Source organism: Dipodomys merriami, unplaced genomic scaffold, assembly GCF_024711535.1.
Source record: "Dipodomys merriami isolate MVZ:Mamm:240054 unplaced genomic scaffold, mDipMer1.0.p SCAF_13, whole genome shotgun sequence".
Lineage (NCBI taxonomy): Eukaryota > Metazoa > Chordata > Mammalia > Rodentia > Heteromyidae > Dipodomys > Dipodomys merriami.
The window spans coordinates 5,271,342-5,294,736 of NW_027202604.1; the positions used below are offsets into that span (position 1 = coordinate 5,271,342).

Here is a 23,395-nt window from a genome sequence, read left to right on the forward strand (position 1 = left end):
AACTCATTTGCCAGCTCTCAGTGAGCTCTACATGGCTGAACAGCTGCATCCTTACCTTAAGGTACTTAAGGCGACAGGTGAAGTCCAGAATATGCCCAAGGTCAGTCTTGGCATCCCCGCTGGCACATGTGGGCTTTCCTTGTAGCAGCTGCTGGGTGACTGCATACAGTTGAAGGGGTCTGATGGCAAAGACCTCACCAGCCCCCAAGAGCTGTTCTCCTGCAACAGCCAATTCCCAAGGGATGAGTGTCTAACCCTAACCCCAGTCCACTGTACAACCAGGGCATTTGTTCACTATGCCAATGGTCAATCAACACTGAGCAAGCACCTATTACATTCACCCACAGTGTCAGATGAAACTACAGCCTTAAGCATGCAGGAACTGCTGCCCTCCTGAGCTCACACTGAGCACAGGGCAGCCTGGGATGTGTGGAGACAGAGGAAAGGGAATGGGGCTGTGCAACTGGAGAGCCACTCTAAAGAATGAGGCCAAGTCAGACCTATGCTGCAACCTCCAAAATGCAGATGTTGAAGTTAGGTGCAAGCCTAAGATGCCAGGTCAGTGAGAAGCCTGAGAGCTTTTGAGCCAGACTGACTGGCATTTGGTTCTTGTGCTCCTTCTTGTTAGCCATGTACCCTCACACAGGTTATTGGGCCTCTTGTCAGTATTCTCACTTCTACCTGCTGGGGGGAGAGGGGCAGGGAGGGAGCCAATAGGATGTTAACCATAGGGCTGGTGGCAGGCATGCTCATTACATGTCAGCTATGTTACCATGCTTTCTGATAGTTCTATGACTCAAGGTTATCTTCTACTTGCTCTTTATATTCTTTCAAGCAAGAACAAACCAGGTACAAGATGCGACATTGCAGCTACCTTTCAGCATTCCACTAAAGAATAAGTCCTCGACATAGGAACTCAAAAAAGTCTCTGGATGGACCATAGCCTCTCACCTGTAGGTAGGTAGGCAGGCTTAGCTGTGAACCAGGGCCAGGGATTTGGGCACCCCCAAAGAGGTAAACCCTGGCTAGGACTCAACACATTGAGTTCTGTGCTACCTTGGGTCTCCAGATGCCTAGTTAAGACTAGTCAAGGTGTGCCTAGTATTTCAAGGACTAATGACCACATACCTTTTTCAAAGAGTTCTTCAGCCAGTGCTGCAGTGATACCATTTATTTCCTGCAGAAAGAAACAAAATCCTGGTTAGGAAGTCAACTTGTCCTGGTCACTAGAATTTGCACATTCTTAGCTATCTACCTGTTCTATTAATGTAGTGCTAGCTTTTTTTTTTTTTTTTTTTGTCTGTCGTGGGACTTGAACTCTGGGCTTGGGTGCTGACCCTGTGCTCTCAGCTCAATGCGAGCACTCTACCACTTGAGCCACAGTGCCACTTCTGGTTTTCTAGTGGTTTATTGGAGATAAGAGTCTCACGGACTTTCCTGCCCGGGCTGGCTTTGAACCATGATCCTCAGCTCTCAGCCTCCTGAGTAGCTAGGATTACAGGCGTGAGCCACCGGTGCCTGGCTCAATGCTAGCTTTCTTAATGGTAAACTAGAAAAGGCACAGAGCTTAGAAAGGAAAATGAAGCATTTTCAAGTATATGGACACCTAAACCATTTCTTCAAAAACAGGAAAACAGGCCAAGCACTAGTGGCTTACTTCTGTAATCTAGCTACTCTGGAGGTTGAAACCTGAGGATCACAGTTTGAATCTAGCTTAGACAGCAAAGTTCATGAGACTCTTAATTCAATTAACCAACAAAAGCCAGAAGTAGAGTTGTAGTTCAAGTGACTGAGCGCCAGCCTTGGCAGAAAAAGCTAAGTGAGAAGACCAGTGCTGAATTCAAGCTCTAGTGCGCGCGCGCACACACACACACACACACACACACACACACACACACACACACACACACACACACACACACACACACACACACACACACACACACACACACGAAAAAGCTAAGTGAGAAGACCAGTGCTGAATTCAAGCTCTAGTGCGCGCGCACACACACACACACACACACACACACACACACACACACACACACACACACACACACACACACACACACACACACACACACACACACACACACACACACACACACGAAACTCCCTAGGAATGATCAGTTTTACCTTCTCTCATTCTGTGTGTATCTGAGAAAAAGTGGGCACCTGTTTGTTTTTTTTTCCTGCTCTATCCCTTCCAGATGCATGAAAGTACTACTCATCCTGGAGTCACTAGAGGTTGGAAAGGAGTTCCTTTTCTAGTCATGAGATAAAGGACAAGGATAACCTTCCAGTCATATTAACAGCTAACATGCCAGATGTTAATTCACACAAGGCAATGCTTGAGCACTTGGCAGATAATATCTCCCACCACCCAACAGGAAGCTGGTACCTTGAATCCTGTTAACAAAGATGAGCAAACACAGGTGGAGAGGTAATGAGACTTTCCAATTTTTGATGATTAGAAGCTAGCAACCCCACATTAAGCACTGGGCCTTGGGCCTCTTTGTACACAATCAATTGCCTCACCACTTCAATAAGCAATCCGGGGTTGTCAGGAGCCACCAAAGCACACAACCCCTACCGCCTCCAGGTAGGAATTTTAACTACCTGACAGATAGAAGCCAACAGGCCTTTTAGTAAACAGGTCCAGATAGAGGCTGCACAATTACCCTTACAACTCAGGAACACCACTGCCAGCAGAACATGTAATTCACATGTTTATGAGACTCAAAAGGCACTAGGCTACAGAGACAGAATGTCCTTTTCCTGTTTTTCTCTTTGCTTATTTCTTTCTGTCTCTCTGTCTCTGTCTCTCCTCTGGTCCTAGGGTTTGAACACTGTCCCTGAATCTTTTTGCTCAAGGCTAGCACTCTATCTAACCTGAGCTACAGCTCTACTTCTGGCTTTTCTGGTGGTTAACTGGAAATAAAGAGTCTCATGGACTTTCTTGCCTGGGCTGGCTTTGAACAGCAATTCTCAGATCTCAGCTTCCTGAGAAGCTAGGATTACAGGCATGAGCCACCAGAACCCTTCCCTCCCATCCTCTACCACTGAACTACATCACTGTTTTCCCTTTTTTTGTGGGGGGGGGGGGTGAGGGGGAGGAGGAAAATGAGTTACAAGATTTGAACTCACAGCTTCATACTTGTTAGACAAGTGTCATTGAACCAAACCTTCAATTCTTTTTGGCAGACAGAGAGAGAGAGAGAGAGAGAGAGAGAGAGAGAGAGAGAGAGAGAGAGAGAGAGAGAGAGAGAGAGAGAGAGAGAGAGTGTGTGTGTGTGTGTGTGTGTGTGTGTGTGTGTGTCTCAACCCTGTTTTCCTTACTTGATAATAGCTGGCCTTCTACCACTTGAGCTATGCCTCTGGTCTAGCTTTTTGGTGGTTAATTGGAGATAAGAGTCTTGAGGACTTTTCTGCCTGGACTGGCTTTGAATCACAACACTCCTGAATATCTGGGATTACAGCTATACGCCTGATATCCACTGGTTATTCCTGATATAGGATCTCAATTTTTACCTGAGCCCATTATAGTTGAAATAACAGGCACATACAACCTCATGGCTTATTCTGTTGAGATTGAGTTTTATAGACTTTTCTGCCTAGGCTGGCCTGGAACTATGATCCTCCTGATCTCAGCCTCCCGTGTAGGTGGGATGACAGACATATGCCACCATACCCAGCTGGGAAGGACTCTAGTATGTATGCCCAGGCTATCTTTAAATTGTGATCCTCCTGATCTCAGCCTCTCAATTAGCTAGGATTACAGATGTGAGGCACTGGCATCCAGCCTTAGTTTTATTTTTAGACAAGGTCTTGCTAAGTTGTCAAGGCTGGCCTAGAACTCAGTCCTCCTCTTAGCCTCCTGAATAGCCAGGATTATAGACATACATATTACACCTTGCTCATAATGACTTACCTTTTTTTTTTTTTTGTTAGTCGTGGGGCTTGAACTCTGGGCCTGGATGCTGTCCCTGGGGCAAACACTCAACCACTTGAGCCACAGTGCCACTTCTACTACTTTTTCTTTATATGCCGCAAATATTTCCTCCCAGACTATATGCTTTTTTTCTTTGTCCAAGATGGTGTTCTTGACATAGTAAAGTTTTTTCGTTTTATGTTATTTAACCCATACTTCTTTTCCTTTGTGATGCTGAAGGTCTCTTCCCCTACACCAAGATTATAAAAATCTCCTCCTCATTTTCTTTTGGTCCTTTATGTTGTTTTTTAAATGTATTTATTCTCTAGGCGTTCACACATAGTGACAGCAGGGGGCACTCTTAGGGGAGGAACACAAGGGTGCAATGCCTACGTGCCTCTGATCATATAAAATAATATTTATCAAAACAAACTCCAAGAATGGAAACGAGGGCTTTTTTTTTTTTGTTTTCCTTTTCTTTTTGTCTTGTTTGTTTATCTTTGGGGGGTAAGGGAAGGCACAAAAATGGAGGCACAAAGGGTGAACAAATGCATCAATGGTATTTACTAGACACTATGTTGAAAATGAGCAATACAACTTGTGGTTGGGTACAGGAGGGAAAAACTGGGAGGGAGCAAGGGAAGGGATAACATTGTCCAAAAATAAAGGTACTCTTTACCTGACTTACGTAATTGTAACTTCTCTGTACGTCATCTTTATAATAATAAAAATAAAATAAAAATGTATTTATTTAGTCTTCTTGAAATTCAGTTTCTTTTATTTCTTTTCTGTTGGTCGTGGGACTTAAACTCTGCGCCTGGGCGCTGTCCCTGAGCTCTTCAGCTCAAGGTGAGTGCTCTGCCACTTGAACCACAGAGCCACTTCTGGTTTTAATCGTAGATAAGAGTCCCACATACTTTCCTGCCTGGGCTGGCTTTGAACTGCAATCCTCAGATCTCAGTCTCCTGAATAGATAGGATTACGGGTGTGAGCCACTGGCACCTGGCTTGTAATTCAGTTTCTATATGAGGTGAAACTCATTCTTCTCCCACCTCCATCCTTAGTGGACAAAAAGCCAAAAGAAGCAAAATTAGTGGACACAGCTGTAGTTTTTAAGGAGAGGAGTGACAGGAGTAAGAGGAGAGGCCATGAGTTCTTTCTAAAGTAAACCTCTTAACCTCATTTACATTTTTCCTAACAGCTGTGAAGACCTAAAAGATTATAAAGCGCTTGTTGGAATGATCTGTCTGTGAACAGTTTTTAGAACCACGGCCTGTCTACAAATCCTTCCTCTGTCAGACGACACGTTTCAAGGACTGCCAATCTACATCTGTCTACATTCCCCAATGGTAGCTTGGGGCCCCCCAGCACTGTGCATGACACTGAGGTTCCCAGAGGCATCTCAGCAGAAACTGTCAGTATTGAATAATTCTCACTTTCTATCCACATTACTGTGGTCAGCTGTTATCGTCTCAGAAGAACATGGAGAAAGAACCCCCTGGGCACCAGCCCTGCTAAGGGGATAGGGATGGAATTTTCAGAAGACACAGAAAGGTGAGAGATAGTGAAGTCCAAGGGCTTGTTTTAAGCAAAGAGCCAGCTTTTGCTTTAAAGGAATCTCAAAAGCAAAGTAATTGCGCAACTATCTCTCCCCACTCTTTGGACCAAGGAAGGCTGTTGCACTTTCTACTTGATTACCTAGCCAAGCTTCACTTAGGGCTGAAGACTGAGTCAGAGGAACACAGAAGGCCTCAGTTTCCAAACTTAAGACCACCAGACCCTTCTGATCCAAATATGGGCCTATGGGTAAAGAGGTTGAGTCAAGCTATGAGGAGACAAGGGAGCCTCAGTGGCCCCTGAGTCCTAACTGTTACACTTCAAAGGGGAGGAGGGGGTCACTTGTGGAGATAGGTAGCTTTCAACCTGCCCTAACCCATTTTCTGCTGAAGGAGTTTGAAATATTTCAAAATGTCACCAACTATAGTAATCACCTCTACACACACCTAATCCCCAAATCCCTGCAAATGTATTACAGATCTACAGATCAGCCACATTGTTGCTAACAGGAATCATGTGCTGATACTTTGGACAGATGTGTACCCTCTCCCCATTAACTTGCAGCAAGAGGGATTGAACCGGGGTCTTGCACATGCTATGTAAGCACTCTACCATTAAGCTAATAACTCCAGTTGAGCAGAGGTCTAGATCTCACAGGAAGATGCCATGGATAGGTGATAGCTCTGAGCATGCCTGTACATAAATAATCTCACAACCAAGTACCCTAAAATGTATATGCCTTAGCTTGATGAAATTCCTAGCCAGTTACTAACACTTCTGCTTGGCTCATGCTAGGGCAATGTGCTTATCAGTGGGGGCATTAACAAGGGAATCAATTACTGTCACTGAGAACATCACCCAAGTGTGGTGTGGAAATGCTGAGGCTAAGGGGCCTGGTATAACTTTTATTATTATTATTATTATTATTATTATTATTATTGTCATTCATGGGGCTTGTCTCTCAGATCTTCAGCTCAAGTCAAGCACTCTATCATTTGAGCCACAGAGTCACTTCCAGTTTTCTGGTGGTTTATTAGAGATAACAGCCTCATTGTCTTTCCTACCCAGGCTGGCTTTGAACCGTGATCGTCAGATCTCAGCCTCCTGAGTAGCTAGGATTACAGGCATGAGCTACCAGTACCAGCAACTTTTATTGTTTTCAGATAGGGGCTCCTCTTACTGAGTCTAGGCTGACCTCAAACTTGTGACCATCTTGCCTTGGCTTCTTGAGTACTGAGATGACTTTTATTTTAGGTATCTTGGTAAATGGACATGCAAACATGGGTCAGGCATATTATTTGTGTTTTGACTTGAGACACTCCTCACAGAAAGATTCAAATGTAAACTTTAAGAGAACTCTTAAGACTATACACTGAAAAGAAATCTGCTATCATTCATAATCTCATTCCTTTGCAGCTAAAACTATGGAAATAAGTTGAATATTAAAACAACAGTAAAATGGCAACAATCTCATTATCACCCCTAATTTGAAACTCTGAAAAACATCTTTGTAATAGCTAAGTGGCTTTGAAATAAGAATATAACAAATCGCCAGGCTCCAGTGGCTCATGCCTGTAATCCTAGCTACTCAGGAGGCTGAGATCTGAGGATCATGATTCAAAGTCCGCCTGGGCAGGAAAGACTGTGAGATGGTTATCTCCAATAAACTACCAGAAAACTGGAAGTGGCTCTGGCTCAAGCGGTAGAGTGCTCACCTTGAGCTGAAGAGTGCAGAGACAGCGCCCAAGCCCAGAGTTCAAGCCCCACAACTGACAAAAAAAAAAAATATATATATATATATATACATATATATATATATATTTGTTATATATATATATAACAAATCATCTTTCAAGAGAATTGAGTATCTTTCTTTATTAGGAAGCCCAGTATGTAGTGAGCTATGAGCCATCTCCTAAGTTCTTGACTTCCTTTCAAATAGGCCCTGTTAGTAACCTCCAAATCACTAAATAAAGCAATTGGGGCATGGAAAAGTAAAATGACTGATATAGGATAAACTGCTGCTGGGAAGAAGCTAGGCTGGAAGATAAACTTGGCTCTGGCTGTCTCTCCATCTAACCCCAAATCAATCAAAGCCTTAAATGTAAGAGCTAAAGCTAAAATTCTTAGAATATGTTATAAATGATTTTCAGATATAATAACAAAAACACAAGTGACCAGAATAATAAGTAATAGATGAATAAATAATTTTTCCTTCATCAGCCTTTAAAAGTTGGCTACGTGTGGTGGCAGATGCCTATGGTCCTAGCACTTGGGAAGTTGTGGCAGGAGGATTTTGAGTTCTAAGCCAGTCTGAACTACATAACCAGACCTTTTCCTCCCTGCTAAAAACACTAGTCTGAACTATATTAAAAGGCTTTGTTCTCCTACTGAAACTTTTATACATCAAAGGTCACTATTAAGAAAGTAAAGCTGGGCCGGGCGCTGGTGGCTCACGCCTGTAATCCTAGCTACTCAGGAGGCTGAGATCTGAGGATCACGGTTCAAAGCCAGCCTGGGCAGGAAAGACTGTGAGACTCCTATCTCCAATAAACCACTAGAAAACCAGAAGTGGCCGGGCGCTGGTGGCTCACGCCTGTAATCTTAGCTACTCAGGAGGCTGAGATCTGAGGATCGAGGTTCAAAGCCAGCTCGGGAAGGAAAGACCGTGAGACTCCTATCTCCAATAAACCACCAGAAAACCGGAAGTGGCGCTGTAGCTCAAGTGGTAGAGTGCTCGCCTTGAACTGAAGAGCTGAGGGACAGCACCCAGGCCCAGAGTTCAAGCCCCACGACAGACAAAAAAAAAAAGAAAACCAGAAGTGGCGCTGTAGCTCAAGTGGTAGAGCGCTCGCCTTGAGCTGAAGAGCTGAGGGACAGCGCCCAGGCCCAGAGTTCAAGCCCCATGACTGACAAAAAAAAAAAAAAGAAGAAGGAAGGAAGGATTGATTTGAATATATTCTCCAAAGAAGATCTACAAGGGGCCAATAAGCACATGAAGAGGCCAATATTACTAGTTGTTTTGGAAATGCAAGCCAAAACCATAATGAGAACAATGTCACACCCATTAGAATGTCTAGGATTTTAAAGAATGAACAACAAAGTGATAGAAAGATTACAAATTACTAATAAGAAAAAAAAGAGAACCTATACATTGCTAGTAGGAATGTAATAATGTAGCAACTCTGGAAAATAATTTGCCAGTTAATCAAAAAGTCAAGACAAAGTTACAATGTGACTTAGCTTCCATTTCTGAAAAGCAAATCCAAGCCACCTGTAGTGTGGTTGAAAGCCAGCCCATGCAGGAAAGTCTGTGGGACTCTGATCTTCAATTAACTACAAAAACAGGCGGGGGCTGGGAAGGTAGCTTAGTGGTAGAGTGCTTGCCTTGCATGTATGAGGTCCTGGGTTCGATTCCTCAGCAAAAAGAAAAAAAGCTGGAAGTGGCGCTGTGGCTCAAGTGGTAGAGCGCTAGCCAAGAGCTGAAGTGCCCAGGCCCAGAGGTCAGGCCCCACAACCAGACCCCCCCAACCAAAAAAAAAAAAAAAAAAAAAAAAAAAAGCCAGAAGTAGAGCTATGGCTCAAGTGGCAGAGTATTAGCCTTGAGCACAAAAACTTAGGGACAGCGCCCAGGTCCTGAGTTCAATCCCCTGAGTCCAAGCTTTAGGAGCAGCGTGTGTGCACGCGTGCACGCATGCACGCACAGAGATGTACATAGTAGCCTTACTGTAACTACAGTTTCATTTTTCTCTGGTTTAATCACACCATGCAGTCAACAACCATTAAACAGAGAACTCCAGGAGCTTGAACTCAGGGCCTGGGCACCATTCCCGAACTTTAGTGTTTGAGGATAGCGCTCTACTACTTGGGCCATAGTTCCACTTCTAGCTTTTTGTTAATTTTATTGGAAGTAACAGTCTTGTAACAGTCTTTCCTGTCCAGTCTATCTTCAAATCATAATCCTCAGATCCTAGCCTGCTAAGTAGTTAAGATTACAGATGTGAGCCTCCAGTGCCTGGACCAGAAGTAAATAACTCTTACATTTTAAACTGCATACTATTCTGAGAACCATAAGGAAATCAACTGTTGTCCTGCCTAATCCTTCCTGCAACATGAACCAGACCTGTGTCCAGCATACTAACACTGCATATATGGTATATGGCCATCTCAGTTACCACAGAAATGAAGTACTTGTGTTCTAGCAACCACATCTTCTCAATGCGCCACTTCTGGCTTTTTCTGTTTATGTTGTATTGAGGAATCGAACCCCGAGTTTCATGCATGAGAGGCAAGTACTTTTACTGCTAAGATACATTCCCAGCCCCTCAATAAGAGTCTCAAAGCACCAGAGTAGTGATATAGCGTAGGAAAATCTTTAAATGCTTGCTTAAGTGAATCTTCTACCCAGAAAATTGTTGAGAAAGAATAAGCTCCTGCCAGTTTTGCTGTCACTTCCAACTGTCAATTATAGCCAGAAGTGGAGCTGTGGCTCAAGTGGTAGAGCACTTGCTTTGAGCAAAAAAGCTTAGCAACAATGCCTAGGATCTGCCAGTCCCAGGTCTGGCAGCAATGGCAACAACAACATCAACAACAACTCCAAATGCCAATGATGAGCACAATGCATGAAAAAGTGCTCAGTTTTGATGGTATAGATAAGAATAGATGTCAGTGGCTATCAGCTGGGTGCTGGTGGCTTATCCCAGTACGAACACAAACAAAATTTTTTAATGGCACAGACAATAAATTTATGCATGTATGTATAGAAAGAAACAGTATGACAAGAGCTCAATACCATCTATGATTTTAGGCATCAATTCAGTGTTTTGGAATGTATACCTCATGGATAAGAGAGAGTTAATGTTCACAGCAGCATTACTCCTAACAGCTCAAAAGCAGAAAGAAGCTGGGCACTGGTGGCTCATGCCTATAATCCTAACTACTCAGGAGGCTGAGATCTGAGGATCATGGTTTAAAGCTAGCCCTCGCAGGAAAGTCCATGAGTCACTTATCTACAATTAACCAGCAAAAAAGCCAGAAATGAAGGTGCGCCTCAAGTGGTAGAGTACCACCCTTGAGCAAAAAAATCTAAGTAACAGCTCCCAAGTCCTGGAGTTCAAACCCCAGTACTGGCACCAAAAAAAAAAGGGAACAATCCAAATTCATCAACTGATGAATAGAAATGGATGGTAGATAATGTGGTACAATAGTCACTCCTTATCCATGAGGGATCTGTTCCAAGATCCCTGGTAGGTGCCTAAACCTGAGGTTAATACCAGACTCTTTATATATTATGTTTGTTTTTATCCCAAACACACACATATAATGAAGTAAAATCTACCTATTGGGTATATGAAGGTATTAGCAACTAACACTCAAATAGAAGCCTAACAATATATTATAATGTGGTCTCTTTCTAAGTGTCTTCTATTTTTACATTTTCACTTAAAGGAAGCTACTTTACAGCTTCTTGATGGTACATCCAATTGCTAGGACCACTCAGGAGCTTTGGGGCCATTATTAAATAAAGAAGAGTTAAGTGACCTGTATACAGAGTGGACTCAAATCCAGAGCTGATTCATGTCCTAGGAGGAATAGCAGGAATTTTCATTGCACTGTTTGGAATGATACATAATTTGGAACTTGTGAATTACTTACTTTCAGAATTTTTCATTTAACATTTTTGGACCATGGTTGCCTATGTAATTGAACCCATGGAGGGCGAAACCATGATAAGGAGGACTCCTACATTCAGATACTATGTGACAATATGAATAGACCTTCAAAACAAGACTAAATAAAATCAGTTACAAAAAGCTACATGTTGTATGAACCATTTATATGTGGTATCTATATTAGGCAAAACTGAGAGACAGAAAGTATGTTAGTGACTAACACAGGTTGGGGTAGGAGTATAGGAAGGGTTAAAGTTCTGCTAATGGGAACAGGGTTATTGGGGGTGATGAAACATCATAGAATTAGATTCACAATTTTGTGACTATACTAAAAATTACTGAATGTACACTTTGAAAGTGAGAATTTCATGGTATGTGAACTTTACTTCAATTAAAAAGGAATCCAAGTTGGGTGCTGGTGGCTCACGCCTATAATCCTAGCTACTTAGGAGGCTGAGATCTAAGGATCATGGTTTGAAGCCAGACTGGGCAGGAAATTCTGTGAGACTCTTATCTCCAATTAACCACCCCCCAAAACAAAAACAAAAACACCTAGAAATGGTGCTGTGGATCAAAGTGTCACAGTGCTAGCCTTCAGCAAAAACAGCTCAGGGACAGTGTCCAGAACTTAAGTTCAAGCCCCACAACCACCAACAAAAAGATATCCACACCATAGCCAAACAGGGTTCTCCGAGTCCATCCTGTCCAACGCTAGTTACACAAGAAATGAAACACATCTTAACAACTCCAGAGGGGACACTGATGGTACAAAGGTTAAGAGAAAAATTTATAGTGACCCCTTAGAAAAGGATAACAAAGCTATCAGAACCCATTTGTTCAATCCAGTGGTTCTTTTTGTGTTTGCCTTTCCTGGTGCTTTGGTGCTGTCATGAGCTTTTGTGGTCAAGGCTAGAGCTCAACCATGTGAGCCACAGCTCCACCTTCTGGCTCTGAACCACGATCCTCAGAGCTCAGCGAGGATTACAGGCGTGAGCCACCAGCGCCTGGCTGCCTGAGCATTTATGGTCAAGGCTAGGACTCTACCACTTGGGTCATTGTTTCTTTTCTTTTTGGTGGTTAGAGTTAAGAGTCTCTGCTCACTTTGGCAGCACATATACTAAAATTGCAACAATTCAGAGGTTAGCATGGCCCCTGTACAAGGATGACGTGCACATTCATGAAGCATCCCATAATAAGAAATGTCTCATGGACTTTCCTGCCCAGGCCAGCTTCAAACCATGATCTCAGATCTCAGCCTCCTGAGTAGCTAGGATTATAAACATGAGCCACTGGTGGTACTTTTAACATTTTTGTTTCACAATGACAAGTTGCCCTTTCCAAGGTCTGACTACTCATCTCCTTACCTGTTTACCTATCTATTGACAATATCTTGCTAAGTGGCCTCGGCTAGCCTTAAACTCATGATCCTTTTGCTTTAGCCTCTGAATGCTGGGAATACAGGCATGTGCCACCATGCCATGAGGTTTGACAACTTATTCTGATACTAGCAGCCCATGACTATTACGCTATCCAGAAGGAAGAGTGCTCTACCACATGTCTCCTATGGGAGGAAGATGTCTATCCTTAGTCTAAGTACCCTGATGATATGCCTTAAAATGGTAATATTCTCCCATAACAGTCTGATCCCTTACTTAGTCTCAAAAATAGTCTATGCCAGGTGTCAGCTGTCTCTAATTCAACCTCACTTATCTGATGGGAAACCTACCTTAAACATCCACAGAGCATTTCTACTAAACAAAATGTCCCTTGGTAGAAGAAAATCTTGACCACAGTTAGTTTAATTAAATTATGCACATACCAGTGTATGTGCTTTTGCTCATAGCCCACTCCATCTTCTAATCTAAGGTTCTAAGTCCAGCCTATTTTTCAAAGTTGAGCTTTATGGCTTGCTGCCTCAAGCTTGGTGGTTGTGGATTTATAGACAGGGTAAAGAACTCCAAGAGGAACTTACATAGAACTGAAAATGCAGGAACTGGGCCAGCACTCTGGGGGCCACGCCAGGGAAGGCAGCCAGAAGTGTTTGGAGGTACACTTCCAGATCCTTCTCCCTCTTCTCCACCAAGCTTCTTGAGTTTTTGCCAATAATTTTTTTGGGTGGAAGTAGATTTTTATCAATTTTTTTCTCTGCAACAAGCTGTAAGAAAACATAAGTATATCAACCATCGACCAACAAGTTCTGGTCTACATAAGACTAAAGGTAGCAGACAAGAGCAGGCACTGTCACAATTTTCTCAGCCTTCCCACAGTAGTACTAGGATTCATGACCAAACTAGAGCACATGGCATTTGACCTCTTCAAATCCAATTAGTATTAGAAATACCAATACAATTACAGATGAGGAACTGCTCCTAAAGACTTTGGAGATACTCAGAAAAGTGGTATTTCTGGGCTCCTGAAATGTCCACCTCTTCCAAAGCATTAAGAAATCCAGTGGAGGCGATGGGATGTCATAAAGACTCTCCTACTGCAAATCATCCAGAGAAAGGCAGCAAAAGCAAATAAAGAAATGGAATCACAGCCAGATGTTAAAGAACAGACTCTGCAATTGCTGTATTAAGTAGAACAACTTCAAACCTGTCCTGTCACTGGAAAACAGTCTCATATTCAAGCTAGAATGGCAATTTTTTTTTTTTTTTGGGTCCGGTTGTGGGGCCTAAACTCTGGGCCTGGGCGCTGTCCCTCAGCTCTTCAGCTCAAGGCTAGCACTCTACCACTTGAGCCACAGCGCAACTTCCGGCTTTTTTTTCTTTTTGCTTATGTGGTACTGAGAAATCGAACCTAGGGCCTCATGCATGCAAGGCAAGCACTCTACCACTGAGCCACCTTCCCAGCCCGAATGGCAATTTTTAAATAAAAACTCATATGCAGATTAGAGTTAAATTCCTAGGATCCACCAGTTCTTTTGTCAGTTACATTAATAAACTACCTTTATTTCCTTTTTTCTTTTCTGGATTTTTGTTTTAATAGATGTGGTGGTGGTTTTGCCCTGAAACTAATGTGTTGCACAATGGGAACTTGGTCCCAAAGTCCCAAGCCCTGAGAGACAAGCTCTTAGCTACTATGGGTTACCTTTTCATGCAAGTCATGGAAGTCACTGTAGCGGTGTTTGACTGTCCATTCATGGCTGCCATCTGTGACTTGGATGATATAAACCTAAAGAGGAAAATGACAATCCTGTGGCAAGGAGAACTAGACAGTAGTAACTACAGACATTCAGATACCTCTTCCACTAATAGCAAAGTTGGATACCCTTCACTAACTGACTGTGCACTTGACCCTTGCTGGCCAGCCATAGACTCCCTTAGCCTCTTCCACAGCCCTAGCTTTAGGACAATGAGGCAAAGGCTGTGGCTTCTTTTGTTAAGGAATGGAAAAGGTGACTCTACAACAGTAAGGTGTCTCCTTGCTTTTGCCTCCTGCCTCTAGGTAACTCAAAACCTTACTTGAGCAGTGAGCAAGGCCTCCAAAGGAGGCAGAGCAGGTCAGATCTGGAAGGACCAGCTTTTCTGCTGTACTAGTTTCCATGTGCTGACTCCATCCTAGAAGCAAATCTTTGTCAACCTTTTCAACTGGCTTGTAGCTAGGACTTCTGCGGAACAGAGGTTAAGGCACTAAGAAACTGCTGGGGGAGGCAGTGATCGGTAATTAGCCCTACCACAAGGCAATATGGTTTAATGGTTCAGAAATAACTGAGTCCAAAACTTGTTTCTGCTACTTCCTGGCTGTGGCTTATGTCAATGACTAGGAGCTCTTTCAGGCATCAGTTCCTCCATCTTAAAACCTGGTAGGCTTAAGGAGCAAATAAGGAAATAGATATAAAATGCTTCATGACACCTAACAAAAGATAGATGTGCTAATAAACATCTGATTTACACACTCAGGAACAGAACAGAGACCGCCTGCAAGTCACCTTCTTGCCTCCAGTATGGGAGCAAAACCAACAATACAGAGAGCTTTTAAGAGAATGACTCTCCAGCTGAGTGTAGCCGATGAATGACAGTCCGTCCGCCATCAGCTCAGGACCTTCATCCTTAGCTCTAGACCAGTCCCTGGTCTTAGTTTACCCACCTCTCTTCAATAGGGAAAGGGGAAGAGGAAATAGTCAACTTTAGCTGAATCCTCTAACCCTGAAAAACAGCTATTTTTCCAGGGTTGGCCTGTTGCTTAAATATCAACCCCAGCCTGTCTTCCATCCTGAAGGATTCCTCTCTTTCCTATCCAGGAAAAGAAAAAGAGCCAGAGGAAGACAGGAGACAGGGGAGGGTCAGGATAGGGGCCAAGGAGGTGTGGCACAGGCTGGGCTAAGGCCCCCCACCCACTCCCCACTCTCCTAGAACAAAGAAAAGGAGGCTGGGAGGGGGTTCACTGAGCCCCTACCCCAGGGTAAGTTTGTTTTTTTTTTTTTTTTTTCTTGAGCAGCCGACTAGAGTCCTAGGCCTGGCATCCAATCCCGAGTAGACTTGGGGGTTGGGGGAGGGGGACATCCTATCTTACTGCCTTGGGGAACTACCTCCCTTTATTATCCTCATTCTCCCTCACTGCCTAGAAATGTGTGTTGGCTGTTACTGCCAATCTCGCCCCCACATCCCAAACCCACGAAGGTTTGTAAAATCTCGACTTCAGGCCTGAGCTACAACATTCCCCCCTCCCCCCCCCCAGCCTCGCCCTTTAACCCACCGCGGAGCTCCACTCCAGGCTAAGTTCTGGTCTCCACCCGACCCCTCAAGGGCCTTGGGCCCGATGGGACTTCCACCTTCTCTGCTTCCAGACCTAAAACCTGAGTCCCCTTTCCCAATTCCCCGCGGCCAAGACCCGCGATCAAAGCCTGGCAGGCTGCATCCCACCAGGCCGGGAGGATCCCCGCCCAGGTACCCATTATTCCCCAGATCCCAGCGAGTGGATGCTGCCTTCCAGAGAGCGAGCCCCTGGCCGAATCCCCGCCCCGGGCGAGCCATCCGTCCCGGGACCTACGGGACCAAGACCCGTCCTCACTCTCGCCCACCTGAGACCCCCATTCACGCCACAGCAGGGAAGGTCCTCCCGGCTGCGGGGCCAGACAGACCCCTCCTCAAGCCCCCTGACCCGGACTCCGGCTTCCAGCCCCCACCCCCACCTCGGGTGCCTGCGCCCCCTGCACACCGTGTACGTGTCCACGAGCTCGGAGCCCACTACGCGAGCCTCTTTAGCCGGCTCCGCCTCCCGCTCGGGCCCGAAGCTGCGTGCCGCGGCCGCCATGTTCCCGGCTCCGTCGCTGCCGCCGCCCGGCGCAGGACTGGCAGCAGCAGGGGGCGGGGCTAGCGTCCCCCCAACCCCCTGCCCCCGCCGCCCCCCGCCCGCGCCGCCATCTTGGCCCTGCTGTCTTTTTCCCTCGCCCCGCCCCCTCGCCGGACCCCCTCCCCGCCCCCGCCCGGCGCTTGACAGGCCCGCCCCCGGCGCGCATGCGCAGCCCGTGCGGGCCTGAGGGCTCGCTTGCGTAATTGCCGGGTTGTTTGGTCTAGCTAACCTAGGCAAAGGCCACTGGGGTCGGTACTCGCTCGCTCCTTGGTCCTTAAGAAGGGATGGCAGGGCTGGGAAGGTGGCTCAGTGGTAGAGTGCTTGCCTTGCATGCATGAGGCCCTGGGTTCGATTCCTCAGCACCACATAAGCAAAAAGAAAAAAGCCGGAAGTGGTGCTGTGGCTCAAGTGGTAGAGCGCTAGCCTTGAGCTGAAGAGCTGAGGGACAGCGCCCAGGCCCAGAGTTCAGGACCCACGACCGGACCAAAAAAAAAGGGATGGCAGAGGCCATGGGCCTCTTGCTCTTCGGGCAAGATAACCGAAGCAAGTCCCTGCTCCCGCCTAGCCTTACTTTCCCCCTGTGGAAAAAGGGCAATTAACAACACTTCACCTGGCTGTTCCTTCTCCAAGGAATGGGCTAGACTAGAGCCCAACAGGGCCGGAATAACAGCTTTGCTTTGCTTTTCCTTCCTTCCTTCCTTCCTTCCCCTTCCTTCTTCCTCCTTTCTCTCTCTCTCTTTCTTTCTCTCTCTCCCTTCCTTCCTTCCTTCCTTCCTTCCTTTCTTTCTTTCTCTCTCTTTCTCTCTTTCTCTCTTTCTCTCTTTCTCTCTTTCTCTCTCTCTTTCTTTCTTTCTTTCTTTCTTTCTTTCTTTCTTTCTTTCTTTCTTTCTTTCTTTCTCTCTCTCTCTCTCTCTCTCTCTTTCTTTCTTTCTTTCTTTCTTTCTTTCTTTCTTTCTTTCTTTCTTTCTTTCTTTCTTTCTTTCTTTCTTTCTTTCTTTCTTGTGACAGTACTGAGATTTGAACTCAGGGCTTCCTGCTTGCTGGCAGATGTTCTACAGCATGAGCTAGCTATGTCTCCACGCCCTTTAGATCTGGTTATTTTTGAAGTAGGATCCAGCTTTCCACTCCCATTTCTCCACAGTCTGAACCCCAGCCTATTATTTGCACTTTGCACAACCATGGCTGGCTGACACTGAGACTTTTCTTTTTTCTTTCTTTTCTGTCTCTTTCTCTTTCTCTCCCTCCCTCCCTCTTTCCCTCCCTCCTTCCCCCCTCTTTCTTTCTTCTTTCTTTCTTCCTCCCTTTCTTTCTTTCTTTCTTTCTTTCTTTCTTTCTTTCTTTCTTTCTTTCTTTCTTTTGTTGTTGTTGTTGTTGTTGTTGTTATTGTTGGTTGATAGAGTAAAAGTAGACTTTGCCAGAAAACCATGCAGACATCCAGGTACAGAGAAAAAAGAAAGGTTTATTGCAGGGAAAGGGGCAGGCAAGACCCCTTATCATAAAGGAGAAGTGAAAAGAAGTGCTGGCTATTGTCTGAGGTGACCTACATAACCTAAGAGGTTTAGGAGGGGCTAGAAGGGGCTAGGCGGTAGAGACCCAGGTGTGGACCTCAGGGCCAGGGGCTCTATCATGGCAGACTAGGATTTATGGCTGCTGCCCAAATAAATAGTAGATAAGGGGTCCTGCAACTGCCTAGACCTGAAGGTCACTCTAAGGGGCTCTTGTTGACTTATATGGTGGTAGCTGCCCCAGAGGAGTGCCATCCCAAGGGAAAGGGGGTTGGAGGCTGATTATTTACTGCCTTTGCTAAATGGGCCTAGTGTTGCCTAGGAAGGAGGCACGCTAAGCTGTGGAGAGGGGAAGAGTGTAGTAAGGTATGGAAAGGGAGCTCATTTCGCTAATATTGGTCATGAGCTTTTTCACTCAAGACTAATAAGCTGGGCTGGGAAGGTGGCTCAGTGGTAGAGCGCTTGCCTTGCATGCCTGAGGCCCTGGGTTCAATTCCTCAGCACCACATAAGCAAAAAGAAAAAAGCCAGAAGTGGCGTTGTGGCTCAAGTCGTAGAGTGCTAGCCTTGAGCTGAAGAGCTGAGGGACAGCACCGAGGCCCAGAGTTCAGGCCCCACAACTGGACCCCTCCCCCCAAAAAAGACTGATGAGGTTGCACTTTGAGTCATAGCACCACTTCCGGTTTTCTGGTGGTTAATTGGAGATGAGAGTCTCATGGACTTTCCTGCCCGAGATTGGTTTCCTACTCAGCCTCCTGAGAAGCTAGGATTACAGGTGTGAACCACCAGTGCCCAGCATATGAGACTTTTCTTAGTCTCTCTGACACTCTGAGGTCTCTGTCATATTCACTCCTGGAGAACTGAGAGAGTTGATTCATGTCAAGGACAAGACAGGAGAACTGGTGTGTTAGTGGAGGAATGGGATCTGTATTGAGTAGGGTTGCAGGCTGAGAGAAGGGGAATGTGCTTTCCATTGGGCACCAATGCTATCCTGCCAAAGTGCAAACCAAGAACTGCATCCAAGAACTACAGTGCTAACCCTTAGAAAAACAGACCTAGAAGAGGGAGGTGGCATTTCAAATGGAGGGTAAGGAAAAAGAGCCTGGCACAGATGAGGCTCTGTGGGAGTGTTTGTTGAATGATTGAGGACAGCTGACTCAAGCCCAAAGTGAGCACGGCTCCCTCTGGGGTGATGGGAGGTCTGTGCATGGCTCCTTTGGTATCTCTGGCTGAAGGGCTCTAGACTTCTCTGTTTTGGTGTGTCAGTGACTTCCTTACAAGTGCCATATGACTATACTTGGATCCTGGTTTTTGAGGCTGTTTATGGCAGGGCCCAAGAGTCCTAGCCTCTTCATGTACTATCCAATAAGCCACATCTTGGGGGCAAATCAAGCCCTCAGGAATCCTCCTTTATCTTATCTGGAAAGTAGGGGTGATAGCACCTACTTCCCAGGTTGGATGGAAGGTGGAGCTGCTGCTGTGTATAGGACGGAGCCTGGCCTGAGGCTTACTACTTTCCAGCTCTGACCCTGGATTTATGTTTTCATTCATTCAAGAAACCTTTCCTGAGATTCCCCTGTGAGGTATGGGGAACAGAGAGCAAGAAACTTGGTCCTTGAAACCCTTTATTGTTCCCTGTCTGGGCAGAGGATACAGGAACTCAGGCCAGGCTTAGATCACCCAGGCCAGGGGAGGGGGTGGAGGATACCACATGCAATGGTGGGCTGGGCTGGGAATGTGGGGCAGGGCTATTTAAGCTGAGGCTAAGTGCTGGCTGGCAACTTCAGCAATCTGTCCTGTGAGCTCCAGCATGGATGACATTTACAAGGCTGCGGTGAGGGACTGGCCTGGGCAGGGCAGGGGAGGGTGGACCCACTGGAGACCTGCTTAGCTTAGAATGGGGAACAAGGTCACCTAGGAAAGTGATGGGGATCTAAGAGAGACTGTTAGATATTTAGCACAGGCCTTTGGGAGGGTGGAGCTGGTATTCAGGGGTGCAGAGAAGATGAGGGGCTCAGAGTCTGAAGAGAGGCTATTGGAATGGTACAGGGGAAGTTCCAGCTTTTAGTATCCTGTGTCCCCTTCTAAGTGTCTGCAGTTTATGTCACTGTCCTTTGAGCAAATTTCTGTATTTGTAGTTGTTGTGTGGCTCTTTCCCAGTCTCCTATTTAAAAAAAAAATTCTCCTGAACTGTCTCTCTGTGTCTATTGCCTTCTCCCCTTGTGTCACCCCGTTTCTGCTTCTTACATTCTGCTTCTCTTGCGTGATCTGCTGTCCCGCTCCAGCCTCTCAGCTGGCTGAAATACTTTAGAGGAGATTGTGAAGAGGGCATTGTAAAGAGAGGCTGCCAAGCCTAAATCTTGGGCTTGGGAAGGGGCTTTTGATGACTAACACGGAGAAAGATTAGACTTGGAGAGAACTAAGGGCCCAGCTCTTACATGGTCTGGAAGACTTGGGGTTCAGGGCTTTGGGAATGAAGATAAGGATTGGCGAGCAGTCACCCCAAGTCTTTATAGCCTCTTGAGATCACTGGGGGGGGGGCTTCAGATGCTATTCCAGACTGGGGGGAGGGGTCCCTCCTCCCACTCCAGAGAAAAGGACATCCAGGCACAGACAGCTGTCCCAGGGGAAACACCCCTCCCTTTAGCCCCTAGAATGTGGCCCCACTCAGGAGGCTGGGAAGGGCTACAGCTGACTCCAGAGTCAACCCTGCCTATACTGCAGAAGCCCATGGAGCTGGGAAGGAGGGAGGCAGCCCTCCACCCAGTGCCCATAGAAGGCTTGGAGGGCTGGGGACTAATTTTGGCTCCTGAGGCAGTACAAGCAGCCAGAGAGCCTGATAATGCTGCCCCACCCCCTGCATACCAAAGTCCCCAGAACAATCACCAGGTTTAACTTTGTCTCCCTGTTAAAAATAGTCCAGTGGTCATCCTGGTCAGGTTACAGTGGGTGGCTTTGCTCATCTCTAACATTGGTTTTATTGTCCCAACTTGAAGGACAGCTGTCTCTCAGGCCATGCAGCTTGGGTTTCATTAGGGTGGCCCAAAGGGCATAGAGTGTTATGTGGGGGTCACCTTGGACATGGAACTAGTACCCACCTGTCAGACTGACCCCAAGCCCAGCTTCTGTGAGGCTAGCTGGGTAACTTTATGGCTTTGGAGGCAAGAAAGGAGGTCTGAGGCCCCTATTCCATGACGTGGAAATGACCACCTTTTTCTGGCTTCAGTCTTCCTTCCTGGAATGGGTTAGTTTCTTCCATAGCAGTTAAGGCCTGAGTCTGAGTCTCAGGACCCCTTTCCTTCTCCAGGTAGAGCAGTTGACAGAAGAGCAGAAAAATGGTAAGTGTTCTTGTCAACTGAGGAACGGGGTGGGGGAGGGAGGGGGGAGAGGGGCACCGCTGGGGAACAGGCTGGAAGAGCATGATAGGGGATTGAAGAAAACTCCAGGCTGAAAGTCCAAAGCTGTGATCCCCTTGCTGTGACCTCAGAGACCTTTTAGAAGGAGGTGGGCAGACTGACAGGTGACCTCAGGGGTCTGACCTGAGTTCCTGTCTGGTGAGCCCTGGCTGTTCTGTCTCCTCACATTGTCATTGGACACAGAGTTTAAGGCTGCCTTTGACATCTTTGTGCTGGGTGCTGAGGATGGCTGTATCAGCACCAAAGAGCTGGGCAAGGTGATGAGGATGCTGGGCCAGAACCCCACGCCAGAGGAGCTGCAGGAGATGATCGATGAAGTGGATGAGGATGGTGAGCCCCTCCATGTCTCTAGACCCCAAATACTTTACATCCTGTTTCTGTTTAATCAGGAGACTTTTTTTTTGTCCCAATGCCTCAGTCTTCTTATCTACAAAGTAGGCACAGTGGCCTAATGAGCTTCATGGAGTTGGTGTGTGTGAAGGGTATTGTTTACAGTATTAACTGAGGTCTAACAGCTGCACTGCCCGCCCAGGCAGTGGCACAGTGGACTTTGATGAGTTTCTGGTCATGATGGTGCGGTGCATGAAGGATGACAGCAAAGGGAAATCTGAGGAGGAGCTGTCGGACCTCTTCCGCATGTTTGACAAGTGAGCACAGATACGTGACTTCTTGCCCCTGACCCATCTCCCAATGCCCCCATCTTACCTTTTCCCCTCACACTGACCTGCCCTAGTTTCTGAGGTCTTTCTTGCCTTCCTTGCAGGAATGCTGATGGCTACATTGATCTGGAGGAGCTGAAGATGATGTTGCAGGCTACAGGTGAGACCATCACAGAAGATGACATTGAGGAGCTCATGAAGGATGGCGACAAGAACAATGATGGCCGCATTGACTATGACGGTGAGTGGATGGAGGGAAGACCTCCCCACTTCCCTGTGGTCAACATTCAGCCTGGCCTACACCTCTGATCCATGCCTGCCTCTCTCTCCACAGAGTTCCTGGAGTTCATGAAGGGTGTGGAGTAAGATGCTGACCTTTGCCCAAAACTGCCAATGCCCACCTTCCCACTCCAGACAGACTCTGGGTTGGGGCAGGAGGGCCAGACTCTCTAGGCTCTGAGCCTGGCTGTGTCCTTGACCCCTGGCCCTCCTCACCCCCTCCTTACCCCTGTCCTGCAGAGTGCAAATAAAGCCTTGTTCCTTGGAGGTTTCGTGTCTGGCTCTGATCCAAGTCCCAGGGCCAAGGACTTTTCCTGTTGACCCTATCCTAGGCAGGCTGGCTGCAGAGGTGCCCTCCTTTGTGCCTTATCTGCAGCAATCGAGCCTCTGGAGACTATGGTAGCCCTGGAGCCCACATTTTAGCAATGTCCTAAGGCATTACTTTAATCAGCCAGTATGGCAATCTAGAGGGCCCCTACTTGGGGAGTACAGTTAGCTGCAGAAGGCCCTGAATGCCTCCTAGCCCTGCAATCCTAGCAACTTCTCAGCCCTGGGTAAAGTGATGTTAGATCCTTTGGGAGCCCAGCAGATCCATAGCTCTAATCTATTTCTTGCTCATATTTCCCATGAGCAGCCTTGATTCCCAGGCTGGAGGGAGGGGAGGAAGAGCATATAATCTTCTCTGCACTGCATCACCCATTTCACAGGTGTGGTCATCTGGTGAGTTTTTGGGAAAATCCAACATCCAACCTCTAGGCAAAGGCTCTTGTATCATGGATCAGATCCAAAACTGGAATTAATTTCCAGTTCTTGTGACCTTCAGAGACTTGCCTCCAGCCACCGGGCCTCCATCCCTGACAAGGAAACAAAGGCCTGATGAAGTGGATGAGGATGGTGAGCCTGGAGTACCCAGGCTAGAGTGGCACTGAGAACAGTACTGTTGGCCTTGAGGGTGGGTTCCATGTTTCAAGGAAGTGGAGGTGTTGGTAATGATGCTTGCAAGAGAGGCAGCTGCCACGGTGACCCAGGCTCTAGCCAGAATGTCAACAGCTGTCTTTTCTCCACCCAGCTACCCCACTGCT

The 23,395-nt window shown here is 46.4% G+C and overlaps 2 protein-coding genes and 1 non-coding gene across 5 annotated transcripts in view; 2 read left to right on the plus strand and 1 right to left on the minus strand.

The window, feature by feature from the left end:
- Nisch (nischarin) overlaps positions 1-16,507 on the minus strand; it is a 37,719-nt gene extending 21,212 nt beyond the window's left edge. For 2 of the 3 annotated variants that reach the window (XM_070018595.1, XM_070018594.1), the window contains exons 1-5: positions 16,321-16,507; positions 14,251-14,334; positions 13,133-13,315; positions 1,129-1,177; positions 56-219 (exon numbers count right to left, since the gene is read on the minus strand). In XM_070018595.1, coding sequence (XP_069874696.1) covers positions 56-219; positions 1,129-1,177; positions 13,133-13,315; positions 14,251-14,334; positions 16,321-16,416 — 576 coding nt within the window. In that variant the 5' untranslated portion in view covers positions 16,417-16,507. The remainder of the gene's footprint in view (positions 1-55; positions 220-1,128; positions 1,178-13,132; positions 13,316-14,250; positions 14,335-16,320) is intronic. The other variant, XM_070018596.1, reaches the window with a different exon arrangement.
- On the plus strand, positions 12,254-12,357 carry LOC138824900 (U6 spliceosomal RNA). Its single transcript, XR_011371216.1, has one exon. It is a non-coding gene; the product is annotated as a U6 spliceosomal RNA (small nuclear RNA).
- A 3,227-nt stretch (positions 16,508-19,734) lies between the features above and the next one.
- Positions 19,735-22,580, plus strand: Tnnc1 (troponin C1, slow skeletal and cardiac type). Its single transcript, XM_070018383.1, has 6 exons — positions 19,735-19,793; positions 21,267-21,297; positions 21,559-21,705; positions 21,908-22,022; positions 22,139-22,275; positions 22,369-22,580. The coding sequence occupies exons 1-6, from the start codon at positions 19,770-19,772 to the stop codon at positions 22,398-22,400; spliced, it is 486 nt and encodes a 161-aa protein (XP_069874484.1). The 5' UTR covers positions 19,735-19,769; the 3' UTR covers positions 22,401-22,580.
- Positions 22,581-23,395: the final 815 nt, after the last annotated feature.

Bases quoted from the DNA above. Each gene is read 5' to 3' on its own strand.
- Tnnc1 (XM_070018383.1), top strand. From the start codon at position 19,770: ATGGATGACATTTACAAGGCTGCG. The intron at 21,706-21,907 runs GTGAGCCCCTCC...CTGCCCGCCCAG, and splicing joins CGATGAAGTGGATGAGGATG to GCAGTGGCACAGTGGACTTT. The intron at 22,276-22,368 runs GTGAGTGGATGG...CTCTCTCCACAG, and splicing joins TGGCCGCATTGACTATGACG to AGTTCCTGGAGTTCATGAAG.